Raw genomic sequence first — 25,419 nt, 5'->3', positions numbered from 1 at the left:
TAATGGCCATCTGTATATTTGTTCACCAATCGTTCAAGTAAATTGCTGCAAGTGTACTCATATTACTCGTGGCGCGGTTGGTAGAGTTCCCGGCTGACACTACAGAGGTCCGGGTTCGAATTCCGCCCAGGGCAGAATTAACTTCAGTATCACTACTCTGCAGGTTGTTACTCGAACTCTCGTGTAGTGTGTGTGTGTGGGTGTGTGTGTGGGTGTGTGTGTGCGTGTTAGGTCACAACATTTCCCATAGATCGGTCATGTACGAGCTTTGAGCTCTCATTTGGGAGGGAAATAGCTGTCGATCACCAGTCCAACACGTGATCCAAAGACAATGGTGAATCACATACAACGTACCTACCATTTTATTTATCAATCTATGCATTTCCACACGGGAGATGTGAGAAGAATGACTGATAAAAGAAAATCATAGGGCTATAGGAGAAGAGCTACAAAAAACATTGAATGTGATGACATTTGGTAAGGCGCCTGGGTTGGATGGTTGTCATGCGGAGTATCTGAAGAGGGGGGTTGGTTTTAGTGGACTGCCAAGTGAGGTGTTTAATGCAGCGTTTTTCAAACTATTTTTTTTTCTACTGCGACCCACAGCAAGAACCATAGTGTACTTCGCGACCCATAATACTTAGGTGTAATAATATATATATATATGTATATATATATATTATATATATATATATATATAATATAATGATATATATATATATGTATATACATGTATAATATATAATGTGTGCGTGTATTTATATATAAGCACACACACACATTATATATATATATATATATATATATATATAGTACGATATCTAAAAGTATGGAGAGTAAGTCTTGAGTTCACTAAAAATAGTAAAGACTGACAGGAATATAAAATGCAAGCATATGAAATTAATAAAGACAGGGGAAAAAAGATGTTTGGTACGGAACTGTCGACAACTAGCTATTCAATCGTTACTCATCAAATAAGGTTGATCCGATATTGGAACAACCTTATATATATATATATATATATATATATATATATATATATATATATATATATATTATATATATATATATATATATATATATGATGAAGGTGGAAAAAGAAGTCACGGGTCTAACTCCGAGATTTGAGTTTATTCCTGACCGGTTTCGCTCTATGCTTCTTCCTTTGAAGAAGCATAGAGCGAAACCGGTCAGGAATAAACTCAAAAACTGGGAACTAGACCTGTGACTTCTTTTTCCCCCTTCATCAACTTGTCACAATGTCCCAGCATATATATATATATATATATATATATATATATATATATATATATATATAGAGAGAGAGAGAGAGAGAGAGAGAGAGAGAGAGAGAGAAGGAAAAGGGAAAAGAAGGGGAAAGAGAGAAAGAAATAAGAGAGATATTTCAGTAAACGTTCATTTTTCACCATCATCTCTTTCTCCTCCTCCACCTTTCTCTCACTTGCGTATTTTGTATTTCCTTTCTTTTTTGTAGCGACCCATTTCATTTTTCACGCGACCCACTGAAGGTTCGGGACCCACAGTTTGAAAAACACTGGTTTAATGTGTGCCTAAGGGAAGGGAATGTGCCGTAGGACCGGTGGAGTGTTCGTATAGTTCCGCTTTAGAAAGGAAAAGGAGACAGATATGAATGTAGTAGTTTTAGAGGGGTCAGTCTATTGAGCTTAGCTGGAAAGGCTTATGGGAGGGTTTTAATGGTGAGGATTTGGAAGGGGACATTGCGGATGTTGGAAAGCAAGAGGATGCGTGAATTATATATATATATATATATATTTATATATTTATATATATATATATATATATATATATATATTTTTTTTTTTATGCAGATATGGGAGATGTTGTCGAAAGGTAAGGCCGTCTTTGGGCTTTTTATGGATCTGGAGAAGGCCTATGACAGGAAGGCATTTTAGGAGATATTGCTGATGTATGGGATTGGGGGAAATTTGTTAAGGGCAGTCAAATATTTTTACGTGTCTGTGTATGTGTGTGTAAAATACATATGTGTAGGGGTATTGGCTTTCGACACTTATAACTAGAGTTTCTATCCTGAAAGTCAGAGGTGGTAGGGGCTAGATTTAAGAATGCTGCGTGACTCTGGTCCATAGGGGTATTTGCGTGTGTGTGATTCACCATGGCCTTGGATCACGTGTTGGACTCGTGCTCGACAGCTATTTCCCTCCCGGAAGAGAGCTCATATATGACCGATCTATGGGTAATGCTGTGACCTCACACACACGCACACACACACACACACACACACACACACACACACACACACACACACACACACACACACAACTCCCCGCCCACGAGAGTTCGAGTAACGACCCGCAGCGCAGTGATACTGAAATTATTTCAGCCCTGGGCGGGATTCGAACCCGGACCTCCGTAGGGGAAGCCGGGAACTCTACCACCGCGCCATGAGTCGTGTGTGTGTGGGCGTGCGTGTGCGCGTGTGTTGGGGTTATGCATGGGGGTATAGGGTAACTTCATAGAGAATTAAACTTAGTGATGTTAAGAACAACGTTCCGTCTAAGCTGTTATCATGTGTGCGCGCGCTCACATGATTTACAAGTAGCGCACATAAAAAAAAACGTACGCACACAAGTTTTTCAAATGATATTAATATCCATTCAATAAAGAAGTTCCACCTAAACATCAACTTATAATTTCTCTAAAAAAATAAGGTAACTCTCCAACTGTCAAACCAATAATTGCTTGGTGGAGGTAATATGTAATACAAACTTACAAATTGTGCGTATTTGCTTAAATGATCAAATGGTCACTCGGATGGGTGCGCACATACTTTCCGGAGAAGGCAAAGTTTGCGCACAAACAAATTTCTGCTCAGACTCACAGTAAAAAAATAGAAGGAACATTGGTTACGAACTCACTTCGAGAATTGCAAAAGTCGATCTCGAGTTCGCTGTATTGAGCTCCTTGGACTCGAAAGGTGAGGCTCCATCTTTGACAGATCGATGGGCTCGCTTCGAAAAGAACATTCTCGAGACAAGGGCATCCGGAGGGGGAGAGGATAAGGGGGGCAATTGCACCCCTCCGTATAATTTCGTTAAAATTTTAAGTTAAACAACATCAGTATATAATTGGTGAAAGTCGAAATGTAACTCCTGTAGATAATGTAAAGATATCCCTATGGAGCTAATTTGAAGTGTGTACCTTGATATAACTTTATACCAGGTATCATAAACCATGTACTCATGTGTATATTATCTTTAATTTTGCCCTCCCCCCTTAACAATTTTTTTCTGACACCCTCCTCGCTACAAAAATTCCTGCGGACGCTCCTGTCTCAAAAATAGCTACTGCCCCCCCCCCCATGACTCCAGACATCCAAATGGGGAGTTGGGGGGTGGGGTCATCCAATCAGATTATTTGGGGGAAAAGACCTTAATAAATTTGGTTGATTTCTATTAAAATCGAATAAAGAGTTTATGTCTCATCTGTATTTACATATACCAAGGGCTTTTTCTCCCCTTTCCACGGGGGGGTAGCCAAAGTCAAAAAGCATGATTCCACTCCCATTTCATCCTCACCCATTCCACTCACATCCACTACCCCTCCCTCCCATCTCGGCTCCTCCTGGATGACGGGTTGCCCCTGCATCTCGCCCATCGCCCTTGGTAAGAAACAATGCAGCAAGACATAGCACATCCACAGCAAGGCCGATTTATGCAGAAACATTGAAGACGGGGAGGAATCTCTTTGTGTTGTCAAAATATCATCCACACATAACCACCCCCTAACCCCCCATCCCCCACTCACACCCTTCCATGCATCACAGTATGATGTATACACAGCCACTCTCCATTCACCCCTATATTTGCCCTCTCCCTTTCTTGCTCAACGCCCCTTTCACCTTATCTATCCCTCTCATCCTCGGTCGCCCCCTCATGTTCACTCCATCCACCTCTACCTTCCACATTTCTTTTACTAATCCTTCTTCACTCATTCTTTCCATGTGTCCAAACCATCCCAATACTCTTTCGTCAACCCTATCTGCCATCTCCTTTTCCACCCCTGATCTCTTCCTCACCTCCTCGTTTCTCATTCTATCCAACGCTGTAACTCCCACCATACTTCTCTTTCGCTATAAATCTGTATTTACATATTCAAAATATCTTCCTTTCTCATAATATTTCTTATACTTGAATCTTTAGGGCATACAAACAAGGAGTTGGCCTCTGACCACCACTGCAGTTATTCTTTAACAACCCCCACTATTGTCCTTCTTTCTCCCCAGGCTCTTACGGACACAGGCCTCAGGAAGACGGATCCTCGTCTTCGGGAGATGAGGCAGAACCTGATGGCAGTGCACGCCCAGATGGAGAACCGGGAGACGACGACCCCGACGTCGCTCTATCTTGATCGGGAGACCTTCAAAGAGTAAGTACCAGGTCACCAACAGCTGATTTGGTAGCTGTACATTTCGAAGTCAATACTGAGCACTGAATCTTATGTATTAGCGGTCTTGGTAGATGTGTATTGCCTAGCTGACCTGTCCAGAAGTGATTAATGCACCATAATGGAAATGCAGAATGCTGTGGAAGAACTGAAGGACCTGTTCGCGGGGGTCATCAGAAAGACACGAGATGTCATGTGTCCCAATCTATCTAATATTGCTACAAGTCTCAAACTCATATCGTGGAACCAGCACCGGGTATCTTCAAGTGGCGGCTCTGCAAAATGGACCCCAGAGAATATTTTCTTTCAAAACTTCTTAAAACCCGTCAAGGATGTCCTCGACTTCTTTTGGAGATGCAGCACCTCGGAGGAGGTCCCATTGGCATTGCCACTCGTTCTCTCGACACTGAAGCGAAAATCTCTTTCTCTCTCTCTCTCTTTCTCTCTCTCTCTCTCTCTCTCTCTCTCTCTCTCTCTCTCTCTCTCTCTCTCTCTCTCTCTCTCTCTCTTTCTCTCGCTTTGTATGTGTAAGTTTGTGTGTGTTTCTATCTCTTTCTGTTTCTCTCTCTTTTTGTCTCTTCATTTCTCTCTCCCTCTGTCTCTCTCTTTCTATTTCCCTATCTGTATGTGTGTGTGTGTATGTGTTTCTATCTGTCTCTTTCTATTTCTCTCTCTCTCTCCCTCCCTATCTCTCTCTCTCTCTGTCTCTCTCTCTCTCTCTCTCTCTCTCTCTCTCTCTCTCTATAAAAATCTATATATATAATATATATATATATACATATATATATATATATACATACATATATATATACATATATATATATACATATTTATATATATACATATTTATATATATATATATATATATATATATTCTCTCTCAATCTCTCTGTGTTTGTGTGTTTCTCTCCTCAATTTCGACCGCATTTCCTTCACAACCAGTGACTGCTTTCCTTATTCTCCTCCACTAAGGCTCGTTTCACACGGATCGACTTTTCGCCGTGCACCGTCCACGACACGACATCATGCTCTCAAATAACCATCTATAGACACTTTCACAAGCAGTCGTGGATGTGACATGTGAAAGCGTCCATAGACACCCATGGTGATATGAGACCACGACGTCGTGTCGTGGTCGGCGCACGGCGAAAAGCCAATACGTGTGATTCTTCCCAGAGAGACCTGTGGGAAAGCCTGAGTACCGTTGCCAGCTGCTGTGGGGCTGCGGGTATGTTCTGGTCCAAAGAATCTAAGATATTTATCACCAGTGATATTCTAATTTATTTATTTTATTTATTTATTAATTTTTAAAGTCTGCGGGACTATTGCTCACAGGGAAATCAACTGTTAAATGTAAAGGCTTGGTTTGTGGAACGCCTGTGCTTGGTAAAATCGAACTAGCCATTGTTAGTGTTATATGGAGGAAAGACCTTAATAAATTTCATTATTATTTTATTTTATTTTATTCATTAGTCCACCCATATTTCGAATGCGTTTCCCTGTGGATCCCAGATCTCACTAAAGATGTTCACAGAGTACAGGAGTGATCTACAAAATTAATGAGAGACAAATCATACGAGAACTGCTTAAAACATTTTAAAGTGGAGACAATTCGTCAGGATCTTGAATCTCGCCAGAGCTCTGGCCTCAAGTAGTCAAGACGTTTGAAGCCAACAAAGAATCTAACAACTGGGATAATATTCACGGCAAAGCGTTTAAATGTTGTCATCCATTGTTTAGGTGGTGGCACACATGCTACTTGCTTTTGCTACTTCGTTTGAGTACAAACGACTTCGGTTACAACATTCTAGACTTCCGTAAGTACATCTCGACATTGTGTCTAAACATTCGTATTCTATTTTTAACTTCTCTTATTTCATCATTCAGCTTCTCACTCTATGACGTCAGCAAGAGTAATTTGACATTTGGAAATTTGAAAAACAAAAGATCATAACCGAAGTCGTTTCTGCTTGAACGAAGGAGAAATAGCAAGTAGTTTGCTAGTGAAAAATGCCTAGTGTGCCGCCATATTTAGACTGTCTAGTGGTTTACTTGCCTGTTTGTTTGCTCGTTTATTTTTATTTGATTTTAGGTTCATGCATCTGAATTCGCTATGGGCCAAAAGGTCTCCTGTAGGCATGCTTTGCATCATGGTATGGACCGCATGGTATGCTGTTCCAGGAACTGGTGCATTCTCGTTAATTATATTTTTTGTTTCCAGATGTACATGCATCTCAGTTTTTTTTTTTTTTTTTTTTTTTTTAATACATGCTTTGTGGAAGATGTTATTGATCATTTGCATCATTCCAGTGTTTGTTTAGCTGATGTTTGGTCTTGTAACTTATCGATATCCACAAGTAAAGATAGACATGTGATGTGTTGTGGACTGAGGCCTGTGACAACACCTCAGCCACAGCAACCCAACCTCTTGGCACCTGTTTGACACCTTGTTGCCGCTTCCTGTAGTTCGAGGAGGGATAGAGCAGCGCGGTCCTCCTTGGAACGAAGTTTCAACATGTTCCGAGCCCCAGTCACGTCCCTGACTTCTTTGAAGCTATCACGAAAGGAATTCAGGAAGTACGTGTTGCGTGTGTGTGTGTGTGTGTGTGTACGTGCGTTCCCCAAGGTGGGTGCCCGGGAATCCCCCCCCTCCCCTCCCACTGTTCCTGCAAAAAAAAAAAAAAAAAAAAAAATATCGACACCACAAAAGATAACGAGTGTTATAGTTCGTACGCTCCAAGAAGTCCTGTCGGAGTGGGGGCAGAAGCGGGAATTACCCTGAGTGCGACGTTGCCATTTTGACCACCAGTTGATCGGATCCTCACTGTTACCTGTCACCCAGCGAGACCTCGGTGTGGCAACATGGGGAAAAAGCGCTGATGCCACGTGTCAGGATTTATTCAAATTGGGTTTATAATCCTAAAAAGTTATAACCATTGTACTATGTAGCTTCATTTACTATATACAGAATAAAGAAATAAAATAACAGATAGGAAATAAGAGAAAGAGTCATGTCATAAGGTTAATTAGGCAGATTGGCTCATGAAGTAGGCTACGCCACACCCTAAACGGTCTCCTGGAAGCATAATGACTAGTAGTAAAGCTTCGCACGTAACCAGTACGTATGTTTGCGCCTTGTCAGGCCCATATCCTGGTGCTTCATACTGACAGTACCTGTGCATACACACATAATTCGTGGCGGAGTTGGTAGAGTTCCCGACTGTCATTACGGAGGTCCGGGTTTGAATCCCGCCCAGGGCTGAAATAATTTCAATATCGCTTCGCTGCGGGTTGTTACTCCAACTCTTGTGGGCGGGGAGTTGTGTGTGTGTGTGCGTGTAAGGTCACAGCATGCCCCATAGATCGGTCATATACGAGCTCTGAGCTCTCTTCCGGAAGGGAAATAGGTGTCGATCACGAGTCCAACACGTGATCCAAAGACCATGGTGAATAACACATACACAGAAAAAAAAATTCTTCCACGTGCTCAAGCAACGGTTCTTGGCGTGCTTGCATACAGGAAAAGCAGTGAGTCGAAGCAGGTGGTTCAGACCTGCTCCCTCTGTAGATGGCTCCTGTAGGGGTCACTAAAGTTTTTCCACAACCGTCCAGATAACTAAGAGAATGACGATTGCGGGCCGCAATACATTACACTGAATATACAAAAGATAAAGACAACGGGCATATTTGCCAATACACAAAATATTAAATACATGAAAAATAAAGACAAACATGAAAAATGAAGACGACAGACATATCTATTTCCCCAAAAAGTTTTTGAGATTTTATGGTAATTATAGTAATAATAATAATAATGACAGTAATAATTAATAATAATGATAAAAATAGTAATAATGGCACATACAACCCTGCGCAGGTAAAATTGTTCGCTTTTTGCGCGCGCATTTGTAACACAGATTGAAACTAATAGATAAACGAACAGTACCTGCGACAGTTTGCAGGCAGGCAGGGAGAGGGGGAGGGGTGGGATATACCTTAAGCAGTAACACCCTATTACGCTTCTCTCACTGACGCTCCGTGCCAGACAGGCAAACACGCCAAAAACATGTAATGAGTTATGGCTGTCCAAAGTTCGAGCAAACGGGGCGCTCAAAGAAAACGTGTTTTTGAGGCTCTGGCGCCTTCGCCTGTGTGGCTAGCGAGGTCGCGTGGAACTGAATGGAATAAACTGGTTTAACCACTTCGGTACGATGACGACTACGGTGGCGTCATGACGCCCGAGTGGCGCCTTGAAATACAGCAGTGACTTTGTATCTTATCATGTGAGTAGTGTGATGAATCGTACATATGGCAACCGATGTTGCGCGTGAGAAGTTGACTCGTACTGAAGTGGTTAACAAGATTGATTGAGAGGTTGAGAGATAAAAATCGTGTGGCGGCAGGCAGAGTGGAAGTAAAAGTGCCACCCAGTACGGAAGGGGTGAGGTGTTACCTTGCTGATGATTCCTTTTATCCGCCTCGGTGTGATTTTTCAAACTTTCGCGGCTTCGGTATTTCGCCGGTGTAAACTTCCGCGATTTTGCCGTTTAACCGGTTTAAACTCTCGCAATTTTACTGTTGAATTTGTTTAAACTTTCGCAATCACATTATTTAACGGGATTCAACTTTAGCGACCTTTCTCAGTTTTGTTAATTAACCGGAATAAGATATCGCGGATTTGTTATTTGACCGGAATAAAATTTCGCTGTTTTGCTGTATAACTGGGAGAAGTTGTTATTTAAGTATTTAACAAAAATAAACTTCAGCGGTTTTGCTATTTAACTCGAATAAAATTTCGCAGTTTGAGTATTTAACCGGAAGAAACTTTGCAATCTTGCGATGTAACAGGAATTAACTTTCCCTGTTTGAACATTTTATTATCGAATTAGCTTTCGCGATTTGAGTATATGACCGGAATAGACTTTCGCGGAGTTTATGTTTTACCGGTTTGAAGTTTCACGATTTTGCTGTATAACTGGAATAAACTTTCGCGATTTGAGTATATCACCGGATTAGACTTTCGCGGAGTTTATGTTTTACCAGTTTAAAGTTTCGCGATTTTGCAATTTAACCGGAATAAACTTTCGTGATGTGAACTAACCTGTGAATGTTACTGTAGAAACTTTTGGTGTGTGGAATTGTTTCCTGCATTCTGTGACATGTCAGTGTCGATAACTTAAGGCATTGTGATCCAATAAACTAATTAAAATTGCCTGCCTTCATTTTGATCCATTTGTTTACTTATTATTATTTTATTTGTTTAATTATTTGTTTTTGCCAGTGATTCTGTGCTAGTTATTTTAATTGACCATATTCGATATTTTGCCTGACAAGTCTTAGCGGAAGTTAAACTTGTTCATTCGTGAATGTATTTTATCTACTCCCTTTTTTCAGAGGGAAGGGGGGTTTCCACTGGGAATGCCTTCATATATTTTTTATTAAGGGGAGCCTTCCTCTCACGCTTTCAGTAAAAAAAAAAAAATAAAAAAAAAATAAAAAAAAAACTCAACGTATTTTCCTCCTACAGAGTGGTGAAGGACAACATTGTCCTCATCTCGAAAGCGCTCCGCAATCAGTTCGTCATTCCTGAGTTTGCCGACTTCTGCAAATACATTAACGACTTCTACTACAACTGCAAGGAGATAGAGGAGGGGAAGGTGAGTGGCTACCGTACTCAGAGGCACTTTAGCCATGTCCACAAAGTACAGCAGGTATGTACACACACACACACACACACACACACACACACACACACACACACACACACACACACACACACACAAAGGACTTTTCCCTCTTATAGGAGAGGTAGCTAAGTCAAAAGGCACATACCTCCCACCCATTTCACTCCCATCCGCCACCCTTTCCTCCCCCCTCATCTTAGCTCCTCTTGGATGAAGGGGTCATCCATATATATATATATATATATATATATATATATATATATATATATATATATATATATATATATACACACACACACATTTTTATCAACCACAATTCACTTTTATTCTAAGCCATCAACATCGAGAGACTCGAGGAGGCCAACATGCAGAAATTGAAACGTGGTACAGCCAAAGACTCAAACCTGGGTTAGCACGTGACAAGTGATAGTGACTTACCCGGTTGAGCCATCAAGAGAATCAAAGTGAATTGTGTTTGATGAAAATCTATCTGTTCACTAGGACCCATTCAGTGTTGTACATATATATATATATATATATATATATATATATATATATATAGATATATATATATATATATATTATATATATATATATATGTGTGTGTGTGTGTGTGTGTGTGTGTGTGTGTGTGTGTGTGTGTGTGTGTGTGTGTGTGTGTGTGTGTGTGTGACCCTTCATCCACAAGGATCGAAGACAGTCTTAACCTTTTTCATTGTCCGTACCCCTTGATTATCTCAAAGAATTTTCTCCTACCCCCATCCAATATAAATACAATGCAAACATATGAAAAGGATTAGTGATACAAACCTTGCTGAGAAAATAGATGTATTCAATTACTGAACAAAGGTACTTTTTATTTCAAATTAGAAATGTCAATCAGTAGGATACAGTGAATGTACATTGGTACGTATACATTACCATTGCACTGGCTATCATGTCTCGTACCCCCAGATTTAAGATTTCTCACCCCAATGGGGTGAGGAATCCTATTGTTAGATATATAAGAGTATATTGCATATATACAGAGCAGTAGAGCAGGATATAGAGCATAGATGGCTACAGGCAAAAACGAGCATAAAAAGCACTGGAGATAGGTGATTGGCCGAGTGGTGATGTAAACACAGAAAGCAGTTGAAGCTTGATTCCTGTAATTTTCGTTCGTGCCAAGAATTCCCCCCTAACATTAAAGACGAAATATTATGGAATAATTGTTCCATTTTTCTCTTTACTTTTCGTCCGTACCAAGGTTTCCTTCCCGTAGTGAAGACGAAACATAATGGAACAGTTCCAACGGTTTTTTGTGTTTACCTGACTTTCATGCTTCACTAAACACGGGTTAGAAAATGCAACTAAAACGAAGGTAGGCTTAATGTGGCGGCACAGTATGCATTTCTCGCTATACTCGTTGCATTGAGAAATGGCCGTTAGGGCGGAGCACTGGGAGTCCCCCTGTGTTGCCACATATAATTATTTTATAATTTTATTTTATTCTATAATTTTATTTCATATTTTTATAATGTTGCCACATATAATCATATTCCAATTTTTTGTCACACACCACCACTGAGGTAAAAATCAAAGCAATGTTTTCTATACAAAGGTTTCGTTTCCTCGAGTCAGACATGGCATATGAGCAAGGGAGAGCGACGTTGCCCTACATTTATTCTCTGGCCCCACCCCCCTCACACTGCATTCAGTGTGAGCCGTGCGGGCCGTGTTATCTGTGGAGAAGTGGCAACACCGGGAAATCTCCTAACCCCGCCTTAGCGGTCACTTCTCGTTGCGCTGACTATAGCATACTACTTGCTTTTGCTTCTTTGAGTAGAAATGACTTCAGTTACGATCTTTTGTTTTTCAATTCTCCAATTGTCAAATTATAGTGAAAAGTAAGATAAATGCGTGTCGATGAAAATTGATCAAAGGGAGGACGAAGAAAAACAGAAAGTTATGTATCAGAAAGGTGGATTTAGACATGTGGAGAGACGAAAAAAAAGGGCAAATTTAAGACTATGCGTCCAGATGATGAGCAAGTTCAGTTAACTTAATAAAATCACAAGGCGAACTTGCACTACATATAACAATCACCATCCCCCCATGGTTGAAATATTATCTTTTGAGTTTTAATGACAACGTGTCTGAATCACAATAGACCGACAAGGCATGATAAGTTGTAAACAAGTGCTTCAAAAGGAAAAGAAAACGATTAGAAGTTAGTATGTCAGGGCAGGGTGGAGAAGATTAAAAAATGTGAAATGGAATAACACAATTCTCCATTTAATGTTTTTTTTTCTGATGAATCAGCAAGATTCGGCCTACCCTGGTCTTTCCCTTTAGTCTTAAGATACTGGTAAGTATGATAGAAATGTGGCTCCCCTTGGATCACGTGTTGGACACGCGATCGACAGCCATTACCCTTCCGGATGAGAGTTCAAGAGTTCAAATATTTCCCCCGATCTATCGGTAATCCTGTGACATTACACATATGCATAACCCAACTTGTATGTGTGTGTATGTGTGTGTGTGTGTGTGTGTGTGTGTGTGTGTGTGTGTACGTAAGGTGTGTTCGTTTGTGTGCGTGTATGCGCTATCCTTCGTTCTGCTTCTCTGCCTCAAGTGTGTGCATTTCTTTGTTCACGACGGTTGTCTCGTGGGTGGGCTCAGTGAGTTGGCATTCATCATTATAATCTAAATTTTTTCCTTTATATTCCCTTGTTCGTATAATCACTTCTTCCTCAAACGAAAATTCATACTTTATTTGATGTATATATATTATATATATATATATATATATATATAATATATATATATATATATATATATATATATATATATATATATATATATATATATAAGATTTTCTTAATTCAAAGTAGTCCTTGATGCTGGCTTTTTGATTAGCTGTCAGTGTATTAATGCCTTAGTATGTGATTTTTATTGTTATCATTTGTTCAATAATTTAATTATATGATTATCTACTTATTATTTTTATTTATATTTTATTTATGATTATTTTTCAATTACCTTGGTTTCATCTTGTATCCTCTTTATCGCATGATCGTGTTTATAGTATTTTGAGTTATTTACTGTATATGTTTGTTTAACTTATTTATTATTTATCTTATTTTTTTTCTGAGTGTTGTATGGATGTATGAATATTGTGATCAGGGCAGTGTATGAGATTTTCCCCTAAAATTCAGAGGGTTAGTATTTACTTAACTTTTGAGTTTTTACACTACCGTGACATGTAATTTGTTTTAATGAGTTACTGAATAACTGCAGAATAATTACTTTTTTAATTCCCCAAAATGAGTCTGGCAAGGCTTCTTGTCCTTCCCGTAGTCACGCCTTTTTTCTACGTTTTATTGTTCTTAAATTTGATATATTATCATTATTATTATAACGATTATAATCATTATTATTATTATCATCATCATTATTATTATTGTTACTGTTATTATTACTATTATTATTTTTTGTCCACGTTCTCTTGTCACCATAATCTTTGTTCGGCCCAAAACCTTGAGTTCACTTCGTAAAGAAAGCTGGCGACATGACGTCAAAAAGCCGTGGAAGTTGCAATTATGACGTCATATTGTTTTATTTTTTCGAAATTAACTTACACATACTTATCTCGTAATTTTATTTTCTCTCCCTTTCCGGACCCGCCACTTATATTTACTTCTTTGTTCGCAACTTCGTCAGTTCAGAAAACCTTTCTCTTTCTTCGTCATATCTCAATGGATCCATGTCTTATTTTTTCGTTCACATCTATGTGTTAAGTTTTCTTTATGTCTCATCCATCATTTCTTATCTGCATACTACGCGTCTGTTCCAATGTGATCTGCTCAGACCAAGATCTAAGAATATAAGGTCTAACCACTTCCGACCGAATTTCGAGGGAGTTGGCGCAGCGGGCACGTGAACGTCACCTGGCTGTTCAAAGTGGGGTTAGCGGGTCCTATAGCTGTCAGTTGAAGCTGGTCCGTCGTTCGAAAATGACGTCGCCTTCGCTCGCACTGCTTCACGCAATTAGTTATATTCTGACAAATATTATATAAAATATATATATAAATATATATAAAATATTATAGTTCCTGTCTATATATATGAATATATAATATATATGATATATAATATATATATATATATATATATATATATATATATAAAATATTATAGTTCCTGTCTTCCTTGGCGTTTCACAGTTTTCTTTAGTGTATCACAAAGAGAAAATGGACTCAGCCAAATGACGTCAGAAGCTGCGCAGAAGAATGTAAACGGTCTGACCTGTATATTTAGACCTTGGCTCAGACATTGTTGTTGCTCCTCTCTTGGCGTTTCATTTTTTTCTAAATTTGGGATTAGGTGGCGTACAACACCTAATCCTGAACGAGATTGATTGATTTATTTTTATAGTCCAGTTTTTTTCCCTGCTGTTACCTTCCCTGTTGGTGAAATTGGCCCGTGTGTGTAATGCCCTGTTGTTTCCGTTATGCTGCATCAGATGTTCTACGAAGGTCAGGTAAGCTAGTGCAACTGTGTTTTTTTTTCCTCTCTAATCTCGCTTGCACACACGCTCACTCGCTTGCTAAAAGTGGGGGAATATCTCAATAGGTTTGTTTTCATGTGACCGGATCTTTTGCTTCTTTTCGTCTGATTTGCTAACGCTTCACTCACACTGGGAGTATTTACATTAGGTCTGGCCTGAACGCTGTTTAAATGAGTTCTACCCATGCTTCTCAGGGAATATGCTTCTTTTTGAAGTTTTGATAAGTTTATGTTATTTTTCTGTTATAGTGTTGTGTCGTAGAGACATCTTTGAATGTTTTACCGTGACCGAGTATTTGTGTAGCCTACATAGCAAAGAATTTTTCATAGCACTTTTATCAGTCATGATAGGAAGTTGTGTTCAGACCTGACCCGTAGTATATTTAGCAAACGCGTCAATCACTCTACTTAACCAAGGAAACCCTCTCGGTTCTTTACTAATGAAATATGCACTATAACGAATTAAAGTTAGATAAAACAGAATGAAATGCATTTTGTTCAATCATTGGTGTAAATCAAAGAAATGAATGAAGTGAAATGAAGAGAAATTGAACAAAATAGAAAACTTGTACTACACCAACGGACGTCTTGGAGAGGGGAGCTGAAGATGGAATGCTACATCAGAAATGGAGGTTGGGAATGTAGTCGCCCCTTGTCAACCGTACAAATGGATTTTATTTGAGATGCCAGGCTTATTTCTTATATATCTTAAGTTTCTGTATTCTATATAAAGTATATAATAAATCAAGTTTTAAGTTTCGTGATTTTATACAAAGTATATTATCCAGAGATCATATAATGCAGTAACTTATTTTTAATTTTTAGAATGTTGTATTACTTTAATACAACCTGATGACCCGAAAGAAACCAGAGAAAGGAGGAAACCAATGTAATTTAAATGTTGTAGGAGAGAGCATGGATTTGGCACATAGCCGAGGCAGGTGTTGAAGTTCCCGCAGTCGACACGATTTTCGTTTTAGATAAACATACTAAGCAAGATGCTGTTATGACTGTCATTTATTTTATATTATTTGTTTATTTGTTTGTTATTATTTGTCTGTTTGTTTATTATTTGTTGATTTTCATTTATTAATAATTATCTGTCAGTTTATTATTATTTATTATTTACCTGTTTATTATTCAACTATACCCATTAATTTATTTATTTTATTTTTTATTATTTTTATTTATTTTTTATTTATTCATCATTATTACATTTTTTCGTATCCGACCTAGCTATGGACCAAAAGGTCTCCTGTTGCATGCTCCACCTTTGTAGTCCTTTGAAAAATATAAGGACTCTTTAAGAAACCTTATGGGTTCAGGATTTATAGCCCATAATTTTAAAAGAGAGCGGCTCCATTTGATATATATATTGATGAAGCGTGGTGGAGAAAATTCAGACAGAAGAAACAGAAAATGGGAAATATTTCGGGAAAAAAACCTTCAACATAACCATTCAACAAAATGTGGGAGAACAGGGGTCGGCAGGAATTTCTGTAGGGGGGGGGACAATCATTTACACATATGTGATTAATGGTACAGGCTTATATCAAAATGCACATTTCAAATTGGCCTCATAGGCTTACCCCAAGAATGGATACAGAGCCAGGTGAAGTCTGTACTATGTGTACAGCGGGCTTTCAGGGCAGCCACGAAAAAAAGTTTTTTTCACCCCTGGAATTGTGATATTAATGGTCATATATTCAATATCAAGTATAATATCAGTATGCACTTAAGTTGCAAGTTTGCAGTCGAAATTCAATCGCACACAGGTATTTAACTTGAAAATTTAACGAATTTATACGTGACGACCGGCAAAGTCTCAAGCCCTGGATTTGTAAGGGGGAGAGCAACTGCCCCCCCCCCCCTTTCCGGATGCCCTTATTGCAAACATGCTAGAAACAAATGCACGGGAATTATAAGGAAAGAGAGCGTCACTGACAAGTGCATAAACGAAACAAAGTTAATGGTCGATTAAATAGTAAATGTCAATAGTTACAGTAGGGAGTGAAGAGAAATGCCATGCCCACGCGTTATGTATACGAGCAGAATATATATTTACTTTATAGTTTATTTCATGCAGAGTATGAACATTATATTTTTTAACTATGTTTTTGTGTGGGAGTAATAAACTGAAGCGATCTTGAAAAAAAAGGGAATTGTTGTTCTTTGCTAGACTGCTCTTACCTAGTATATGCTACAAATATAAACATTCATATAGACACCCACAGTGTAGCGCCTTCCCTGTAATTATCCTAAGCTTGAATTATACCACGGTGGTAAAAATAGATAGATAAATAAAGAATAAGTGTGACGTTGTCGCCTCATCTCTGCCTTATCATGTGTCACTGGCTTAACATTTCTTGATTAACTGATTCCTCTTTTAATTTGTTCCAAAAGTTGGTGCATCTCTATAGAAAACCATATTTCCACGACTCTGAAGTATTTTTTCTGAACTGCTTTATCTCCCACCTCTGCCAATTTTGTTCAAAACATGAAAACTTAAATTTGTTTTGATACAGCAAATGTATCAGCTCTCCTGCTTCTGTGGAGAGAAGATGTATTTTTTTTCTTTCTTTTTTGTCTGCTAGGTTGGAAACCATTTTGGATGTTTCTTGTATTTTTTTTTTTTTTTGCTAACATTATTATTATTATTATTATTATTATTATTATTATTTTATTATTATTTTATTATTATTATTATTATTATTATTATTATTATTATTATTATTATTATTATTATTATTATTATTATTATTATTATTATTATTATTATTATTATTATTATTATTATTATTATTATTATTATTTTGGGGTAGCCAACACCACTGCTACATATTCCAGTCTGGGGGTGGATTAAGTTCTCTTGAGATTTTCCATGTTCTTTATTCGTATATATGTACTGTATATATATATATATATGTATATGTATATATATATATACATATATATATATATATATATATATATATATATATATATATATATATATATATATATATATATATATAACGTATGTGTGTCTCCTAAAAAAAATCTTATTAATCGCTTTTTGGATGATTAGGTTTCTGTGACCAACATGCACACACCACTTTCATTGGTAGCATCTTTGTATTTATGCTATTTCTAATTGCTCTTATTACCATTGCAATTAATTTTCCACATTTGGGTTCAGTTGTTAATTTTTTCTAGTCTGTGAAGAACTTTTTGTAACAATTTGCAGTCTTCAATATCTTTTGTTCTTCTGAGGATTTTTGCATCATCCACAAATAGAAGGGAGGTAGGCAAGTGAAAGGCGGACACTCATTCCCACCCATTCCATTCCCATCCACCATCCCTGTTTCTCACTCATCTTAGCTCCTTGTGGATGAAAGGTCATCCCCGTCTCCTGCCCACTACCTGTGTCAGATTTAATGTAGTAAGACGCAGCACATCCACAACAAAAATGTGCTGTCTGTGCCTTCCATGGTGTAATTTACATAAATCACAAACATTGTGGGTCCCAGTACTGACCACTGTGAGACTTCACTAGTTATTTTCTTTCATCGTGACATTGTATATATTACTTCTGTTCTACTATATCAGTTTTTTAGGATTACCCCCACCCCCACCCCACACACACAAAAGGCATTGTGTGGTACCTTGTCAAAGTCTTTAATGAAATCTGGGTACCCACAGTCCCCCCTTCATCTGTCTACTTGTATCATATCCACTACCCTTCAATAAAAACTTTACAGAGTTGAGACATGTGATGTTCTTTTCTGAATCCAAATTGGTTGCCTGCCAAATCCTATCTGCTCTAGATATTTAATCCATCTGTTTTTCATGATTCTTTTTCACATTTTGTCTCCCAGGCTGGTCAGAAACACTGATCTGTAATTCAGGGGTTCCTCCTTACTTCCCCTTTTATAAATTGGTACCAAATTGGTTCTCTTTCAATCCAGAGGCACTATCCTTAATAAGCTGTGATTCTTGTCTGTCAGTTCTTTATACATTTCTTAAGCATCCAGTTGGAGATCCCATGAAGCCGAGGAGCCCTCCTCTCATTTAGTGTTTGTAGTAGTTTTTATATTTCTTCACTTCCACATTTTTCTCTTGTAACTTGACATTCCTGTTCTCTTCCTTCTCATCCACAAAGTAATTTTCTTAATTGGGAACTGACTGGAAACTTGTGTTTGCATGTGCACAGGAGTGTATCTGTATGTATACATATGTATGAATGTATGTGTATTGTGTATGGGTTTATGTATGTGCTTGTAAAATACATGTATGTGATTGTGGAGTATGTGTGTTTGTTGCTTGTGTGTGTAATGAAATTGCATTAGTGACACAAAGTTGGAGCCTGATTTGTATGACACAAGTGACTATATTCCAAGTTTTAACTTTGGTACCAATTCTTTTATCTGCTCAAGATATTTGTGCTGTCACCATCAGGCAGTGAAATGGCAGTCATAACAAATATAATATCCCAGTAATGATATGCTTTGTTTCATGGTCAAAGTGTTTACCTTGAGAAAATTTCTAGGTTTTCAAAAGATATATTAGCCAACTAGTGATATAATACAGACACTGACTCCCAAGATATAATGGTAATTTTTGCAGTAATTGTCACAAAGGCATTAGTTGTGATAACATAGGTAATAAGAGAAGATCTAATAACAGTCTAACAAATAGAGTATTTGCATTAATTAGTGCACCTACGGTGGTATGGGTGTTGATAACCATATTTAAGTGGATTTATTATTTTGATAATGTAAAGGAAAATGAATTCACAATAACATGATATTACATTGTATATTATGTAAACATTGCTTTTTCCTCACAGGTGCAAAGAGCAGTTACTGAATGCCACTCATTATATTATTTGCTTTGTTAATATAAAGGAATGAAAAAGTAAAGATGTTATTTTATCCTACAGGTGGCGTCCTACATTCCACAGCTTGCACGATTCAGTAAGGACCGTTGGGCTGTGTCTGTGTGCACTGTGGATGGACAGCGATACTCCGTAGGGGACACAGGCACTCACTTCACCATGCAGTCATGCAGGTGAGTGAGCCAGTGCATAGTGGCAGTCTGGTACATATGAAAGAATTTTTGTAGTTGATGCAACAAGGAAGACCTTTTATCAAAATGGATGTACAGTACTACCTCTCATTAACGGACTAAAAGGGGGGTAACGGTGTCCATTGATGTGAATAATCCATTGATTTGGAGTGGTTTTTGGGTGGCATAGTGATTGCACAGCACTAAACAACAGCACCAAAAACACCGAAAACACAGCGAAAACACCGCAAATACAGCTAATTAACGTTCATCAATGAGAGGTAGTACTGTATTGGGCCTGGTGATGCAGCTGACTATCATCAAGAAACTGGGAAACTTGCACTCAAAAGGTTCTAGCAAGGCATCAAACTACCTAGGAAATATCTGTGCCCCATAGCAATAAAGGCCCTGACTAATATATTCAACCATTCCTGGTCACAGAATGGCAACCCAACAATTTAAGAAAGGGTATTAAAACCAAAGAAGTCACAGGCAAACCCAGCATCCTACAAATACATCACTCTCCTCATGTCCATATCCACACTTATGGAGAAATTGGTCCTAGAAAGAATCAAAACACACACACTGATACCTACCTTGCTGAATCAGCATGAATTCATAAAGGCTAATTCACCAACACAGTACATACAACCTTATCCAATAAGTCTTTCAGGGTTTCAGCAAGAAAGTTTGGGTCAGAGGCAATTTAGCAAGACAGCACTTCTGCAGCAGGATCAGAGAGCCAAAACTAGTTTACCCCCACAACTTCATTACATGGGAAATATCCATTCAAGTAAATGAAGAGTAGACAAGAAAAAATCTCTGGGCCACATTTTTCTTCATCCATTTACAGCCACTCTCCATTCACATCCATTTCTTGTCCTCTCCATTTCCTGATGAACAAACATTATTCTTGCATCCAGTGCCCCTTTCACCTCATCCATCCGCCTCATTCTCAGTCTCCCCCCCCCCCAAGTTCATTCCATCCACCTTTCCTGCCTATACTCTTTGGTAGTTTTTCTTCACTCATTCCTTCCATATAAAGTAATGAAGATAAAAGTGAAAACAAATGGGTATGGGATGGGTTAAAGGTGGGTACATGTCTTGGCTGTCCCTTTTCCTATAAGGGAGAAGAGGCCTTTTGATATATGTACATTTCTTTTTTGTTACCTATAAAAACTATTTGATTTATAAGAGGTATGAGGTAAAGGTGGGGCTGCATCAGGGATGTGTCATGTTGCCATGGCTGTTCAATGTGTACATGGATGGGATGGTGAAGGAGATAGATACAAGGGAAATGGACAAGGGATTGGAAATGGTTAAAGAAGATGAAGAAAAGTCAGAGGTGAGCCAGTTGTTGTTTGCTAATGACACTGTGTTTGTGGCAAGGTCAGAGAGGGGATTAAGAGAGTGACAGAGTTTGGGAAGGTATGCAATAAGAGAAAGATGAAGATAAATGCGGGTAAAATTAAGGTGATGAGATGTACAAGGGTAGAGGATGGCAGCAAGTTGGAAATATGTCTGAAAAGAGAGAGGCTGGAGGGAGTGGATAGCTTTAGGTATTTGGGGTCACATGTGGCAGGAAAGGGAAGAGTTGAGGTGGAGGTAGAATGTAGATTGAGAGAAGCAAGTAAATGGCTTGGGGGATTAAAAAGTATAATGAGAAATAGAGATTTGGGAATGGATGCAAAGAGGAGATTATATGAAAGGATGATTGTGTTGACAGCACTGTATAAGAGAGACTTGGAATTTAAGAGAGGCAGAGAGGAAAAGTTTGTGTTTGAGATGAAATGTCTGAGAAGTATGGAAAGGGTTACTAGGTTGGATAGAGGGAGAAATGAGGAGGTGAAGAGTAGAGTGGGTGTGGAAAAGGAGATGGCAAATAGGGCTGATGAGAGTATTGGGATGGGTTGGAAGGAATGAACAAAAAAGGATTAGTAAAAGAGGTGTGGAATGCAGAGGTAGAGGGAGTAAACTTGAACAAGGATGAGATGGATGGGTTGGAAGAGGGATTGAGCAAGAGGGAAATGTCTGTTGAGCAAAGGAGAGAGAAGGAAGGGGAAGAGGGTGAGTGGAAAATGGCTATGTATAGATGATACTGTGATGTAAGGATGGGAGTGGGTGGAGGATGTTATGGAGTGGTTGTGTGTGAATGATAATTTGATGCAGCCTGAAGGGATTTCTCCCCATCCTTTCTTTTTCTGCATGAGGGGATGGAGAGCGGGGTCGCTGATTGAGTGAAATGGCCTTGCTGTGGATGTGCTGTGTCTTGCTACATTGCTTCTGACCTAGAGCAGTGGGCAGGATACAGGAATGACTTATCATCCATGAGGAGCTAAGATGAGAGGCAGGAAAGGATGGTGGATGGGAGAGGAATGGATGGAAATGAAATGGGTAGGAGTGGATATATCCCATATGATTTTGGCTACTTCCCTTGTAAGGGGAAAAAAGTCCTTAGTATATAGGTAGAAAAAAAAGCTATGATAGACACAATATATGTGTATGGTACCAATGACAGGTAGCTGCATGTGGTAGTTATGTGAGATGGATGTCAGAATAATCTTCTTGTCTGTCTCTATATCATATTAACGCCCAGACTTTCATATGGAAATGCAGCCTGAGGAATTGATTTCTCTCTGGATGAGATTTAAGAAACGGTACCAAATTAATAGAACATGGACAACAGTCCAAAGTTTATTCTCACAGAGTATATATGGAAAGGCCTCAGGACCACTGCCATCCACTGTGGGCCTTCAGGATTTCAGTTATTGAGCAAACAGTCAGTCCATTGCCCCAGATCTCTCTTGCAGGATAGCTACAGTTCCCAAATATTGTAATTAGCAATAGCTTCTGGATTGGCCCCACAAGTCATTCTTGGAAGTGCTATGTTCATTGAAACTATGAACAACACTTATTATTGTTATTATCTTTATATATAATTGGATTGAAAGTTCATGTAATACATTTTTAGGAGTATTAGCGGTAATAAGTATACTATCAGCAGTAATAATTATAGATGTTACAACCTGCATTACTGTTATTGATCAGTTTTGTTCTAATGTTTTTATTTACAGTAAACCCATCATGTATGCCATTGCCCTTAATGAGTTGGGGGCAGACACAGTCCACAAGTATGTAGGACAGGAGCCAAGTGGTCGCATGTTTAATGCCCTCGTCCTCGATTACAACAGTGAGTGATACCCAATTTGTTTATTTCATCACTATAGGAACAGTAAGGATTTTTTACTTTATGGTTCATCAAAAAGCTTGTGTATAAATGACATAACATATATATATATTTTTTTATGATCATAATTGTTTATTAATACTGTGATTATTATTAGCCTTACAAATTTTGGAATTATCTACTATAGAGAACGAAAGAAGAGAGTTATAGCCACTATTTGGAAGGTGATATGGGGTTCGTTTCTCCATGCTGCAAGTTTACTCTAGGTTTTCGAGTGCTTGACCATGTCAAGACAGTGATTGTATTGGTCATATAACACCTAAGGAAGTTAAGAATTATGTTCACCTAAACTCTCTTGCGTGCATTGTGACTGCTCCGTTGGCTGGCTCTAGGCACTTCCGTCACAGCTTGGCCCTCATGTTCATTTTCTGAACTTTGCACGTCTTTATTGTTCTGTTAACCAAGTTTAGCTCTTTGTTCAGATAATTACAAGAATTCCCAGATTTTTAATTCACAGTTTCATTCTATAGTGTCTTTTATAAGGGTTAAGCACCAATCATCTTACATTTTTATAATAGTGATTTTCAAGAAAGCTTTCCGTAACCCAGCTTTTTGCTGCACCTCATTTTATCACATTTCTTTTATACATTGAAATATGCCTTACAGATTTGCTAAAATTATGCAGTCGACTATGCTAATGATGTTCTATTTATAGATAGAAAATCATTATCATGTTTGACTGCATAAATAGGAAAATTTGCAAGTCAACTTAATTTGATCACATTTCTCTATACTGTATATTGAAGTTTGCCTTGAAAATTTAAATTTCCCTAATTATCCAGTTGAATATGCTAAAGATATTAGTTTACATCAATGCTTTAATGGCTGAGATACCTATTATTCTTCACAGTTTGCAACAAAATTTCTGTAATCTGGAAAAGAGCCCATATAATACCCATACCAAACCACCAGAACACCCAGCATCCTACTGAACAATCTCATTACTATCCACTGTATCCAAGGTGATGGGAAGACTAATCACAGAAAGAAAGATAACTAATCTTCCCACCTCCTGAAACCAACGTCGATTCAAGGAAACCCATTCCATCTACACACTTCTCACAAGCATCACACAAGATGTGAAGAAATACAGTTTTCCACATAGATATATAGATATTTGGTGTAGCATAGAAAGTGATATAGCCCAAGCTGAAACAGCACATAAATTCAAATCTAAATGTAATAATTGGAAATCAAGGATATAAATTAAGTTCGAACTGTACTTGAATTTGTGGCTAGGTATGATAAATTGGAGACTAGGATACTGAACTCAATGGGTGTTGCTTCTTTCCTATATACTACAATTAGGTGAATGCATATATACTCATTTCATAAAAAAAAACACTCCAAAACTGACCCCTAAATTCCATATTCCACCCAACTCCCCTATGCTACTCCACTTTGACCTTACTGGGATCTTGTGGCTGTTGATCACTACCTGGGACCTGTTGGTTTCATACAAGAGAGACCTAGGGTAAAGGATTGATTGACTGTCACCCATTTAAACATCATTTGACATCAATACATTATTTTTGAGCCCTTGAAAGCCTTTTTTTTTGCATAACATTTCTTGTATGTGTTCATTGCTTCTTCAATTTTATAAAAATACTTACTCAGATTAATTTCTTAAATGGCCAATACTACTTACAGGTTACTACCTACATATTATTACAACACTTACTTTTACATACCAAAGGCTTTTTTCTCCTCTTACACAGGGGGGGTTAGTCAAAAAGAAAAAGGCACAGAAACCACTCCCACCCATTCCATTCCCTACATATTCCACTCCCCTCCACCCTCCTCCCTCCCTCTCATCTTGGCACCTCCTGGATGATGGGTCATCCCTGCATCCCGTCCACTGCAGGTGAGTAGGTTTAGTAGGAAAAGATGTCACTTCTTTTTCCCAGGTGGTGGTGGATACTTTCTGAAACTAGAGTTAGGAAGATACCTAACCATCCCATTTGATTTCTTTTTATTTGAAATTTATCCAAAAAATAACTGTGAGTACCTGTATATGTAGGTAGGGAATGGGGCGGAGGGTTAGGGAGTATGTGTTAATGATATTTTGACACAGCTTGAAGGGATTTCTTCCCATCTTCTCTTTTTCTCTATGAGGGGACAGAGAGGGGGGTCACCAATTAAATGAAGTAGCCTTGATGTGGATGTGTTGTGTCTTGCTGCATTGCTTCTGACCCAGGGCAGTGGGCTAGATGCAGGGATGACTTGTCATCCAGGAGGAGCCAAGAAAAGAGGGAGGGAGGGGTGGTGAATGGGAGTGGAGTATGTGGGGGTGAAATGGATGGGAGTGGATTTATGCCTTTGACTTTGGCTACCTCCCTTGTAAGAGGGAAAAAGCCCTTGTTATATGTATGTGTGTATATACCTATACATGTTGGTCCTGAGAGGTAGTCACTGAGGAGAAGAAGTCTTGGTATATAGATAGAT

General features: G+C 38.4%; 1 protein-coding gene across 7 annotated transcripts in view; it reads left to right on the top strand.

The window, feature by feature from the left end:
- Window positions 1-25,419, top strand: part of LOC143020695 (glutaminase liver isoform, mitochondrial-like) — a 210,949-nt gene that overhangs the window by 51,861 nt on the left and 133,669 nt on the right. For 2 of the 7 annotated variants that reach the window (XM_076177335.1, XM_076177342.1), the window contains exons 4-8: window positions 4,286-4,428; window positions 6,913-7,023; window positions 9,974-10,157; window positions 19,603-19,730; window positions 22,802-22,917. In XM_076177335.1, the coding sequence (XP_076033450.1) occupies window positions 4,286-4,428; window positions 6,913-7,023; window positions 9,974-10,157; window positions 19,603-19,730; window positions 22,802-22,917 (682 nt within the window). Of the gene's footprint in view, window positions 1-4,285; window positions 4,429-6,912; window positions 7,024-9,973; window positions 10,158-14,637; window positions 14,656-19,602; window positions 19,731-22,801; window positions 22,918-25,419 lie in introns of all 7 variants that reach the window. The other 5 variants (XM_076177336.1, XM_076177337.1, XM_076177339.1 and 2 more) reach the window with 5 other exon arrangements.

Source organism: Oratosquilla oratoria, chromosome 40, assembly GCF_046742065.1.
Source record: "Oratosquilla oratoria isolate Oo_2021 chromosome 40, ASM4674206v1, whole genome shotgun sequence".
NCBI lineage: Eukaryota > Metazoa > Arthropoda > Malacostraca > Stomatopoda > Squillidae > Oratosquilla > Oratosquilla oratoria.
Note: the sequence above shows the minus strand (reverse complement) of the source record. Positions and strands in the feature narration are given on the sequence as shown.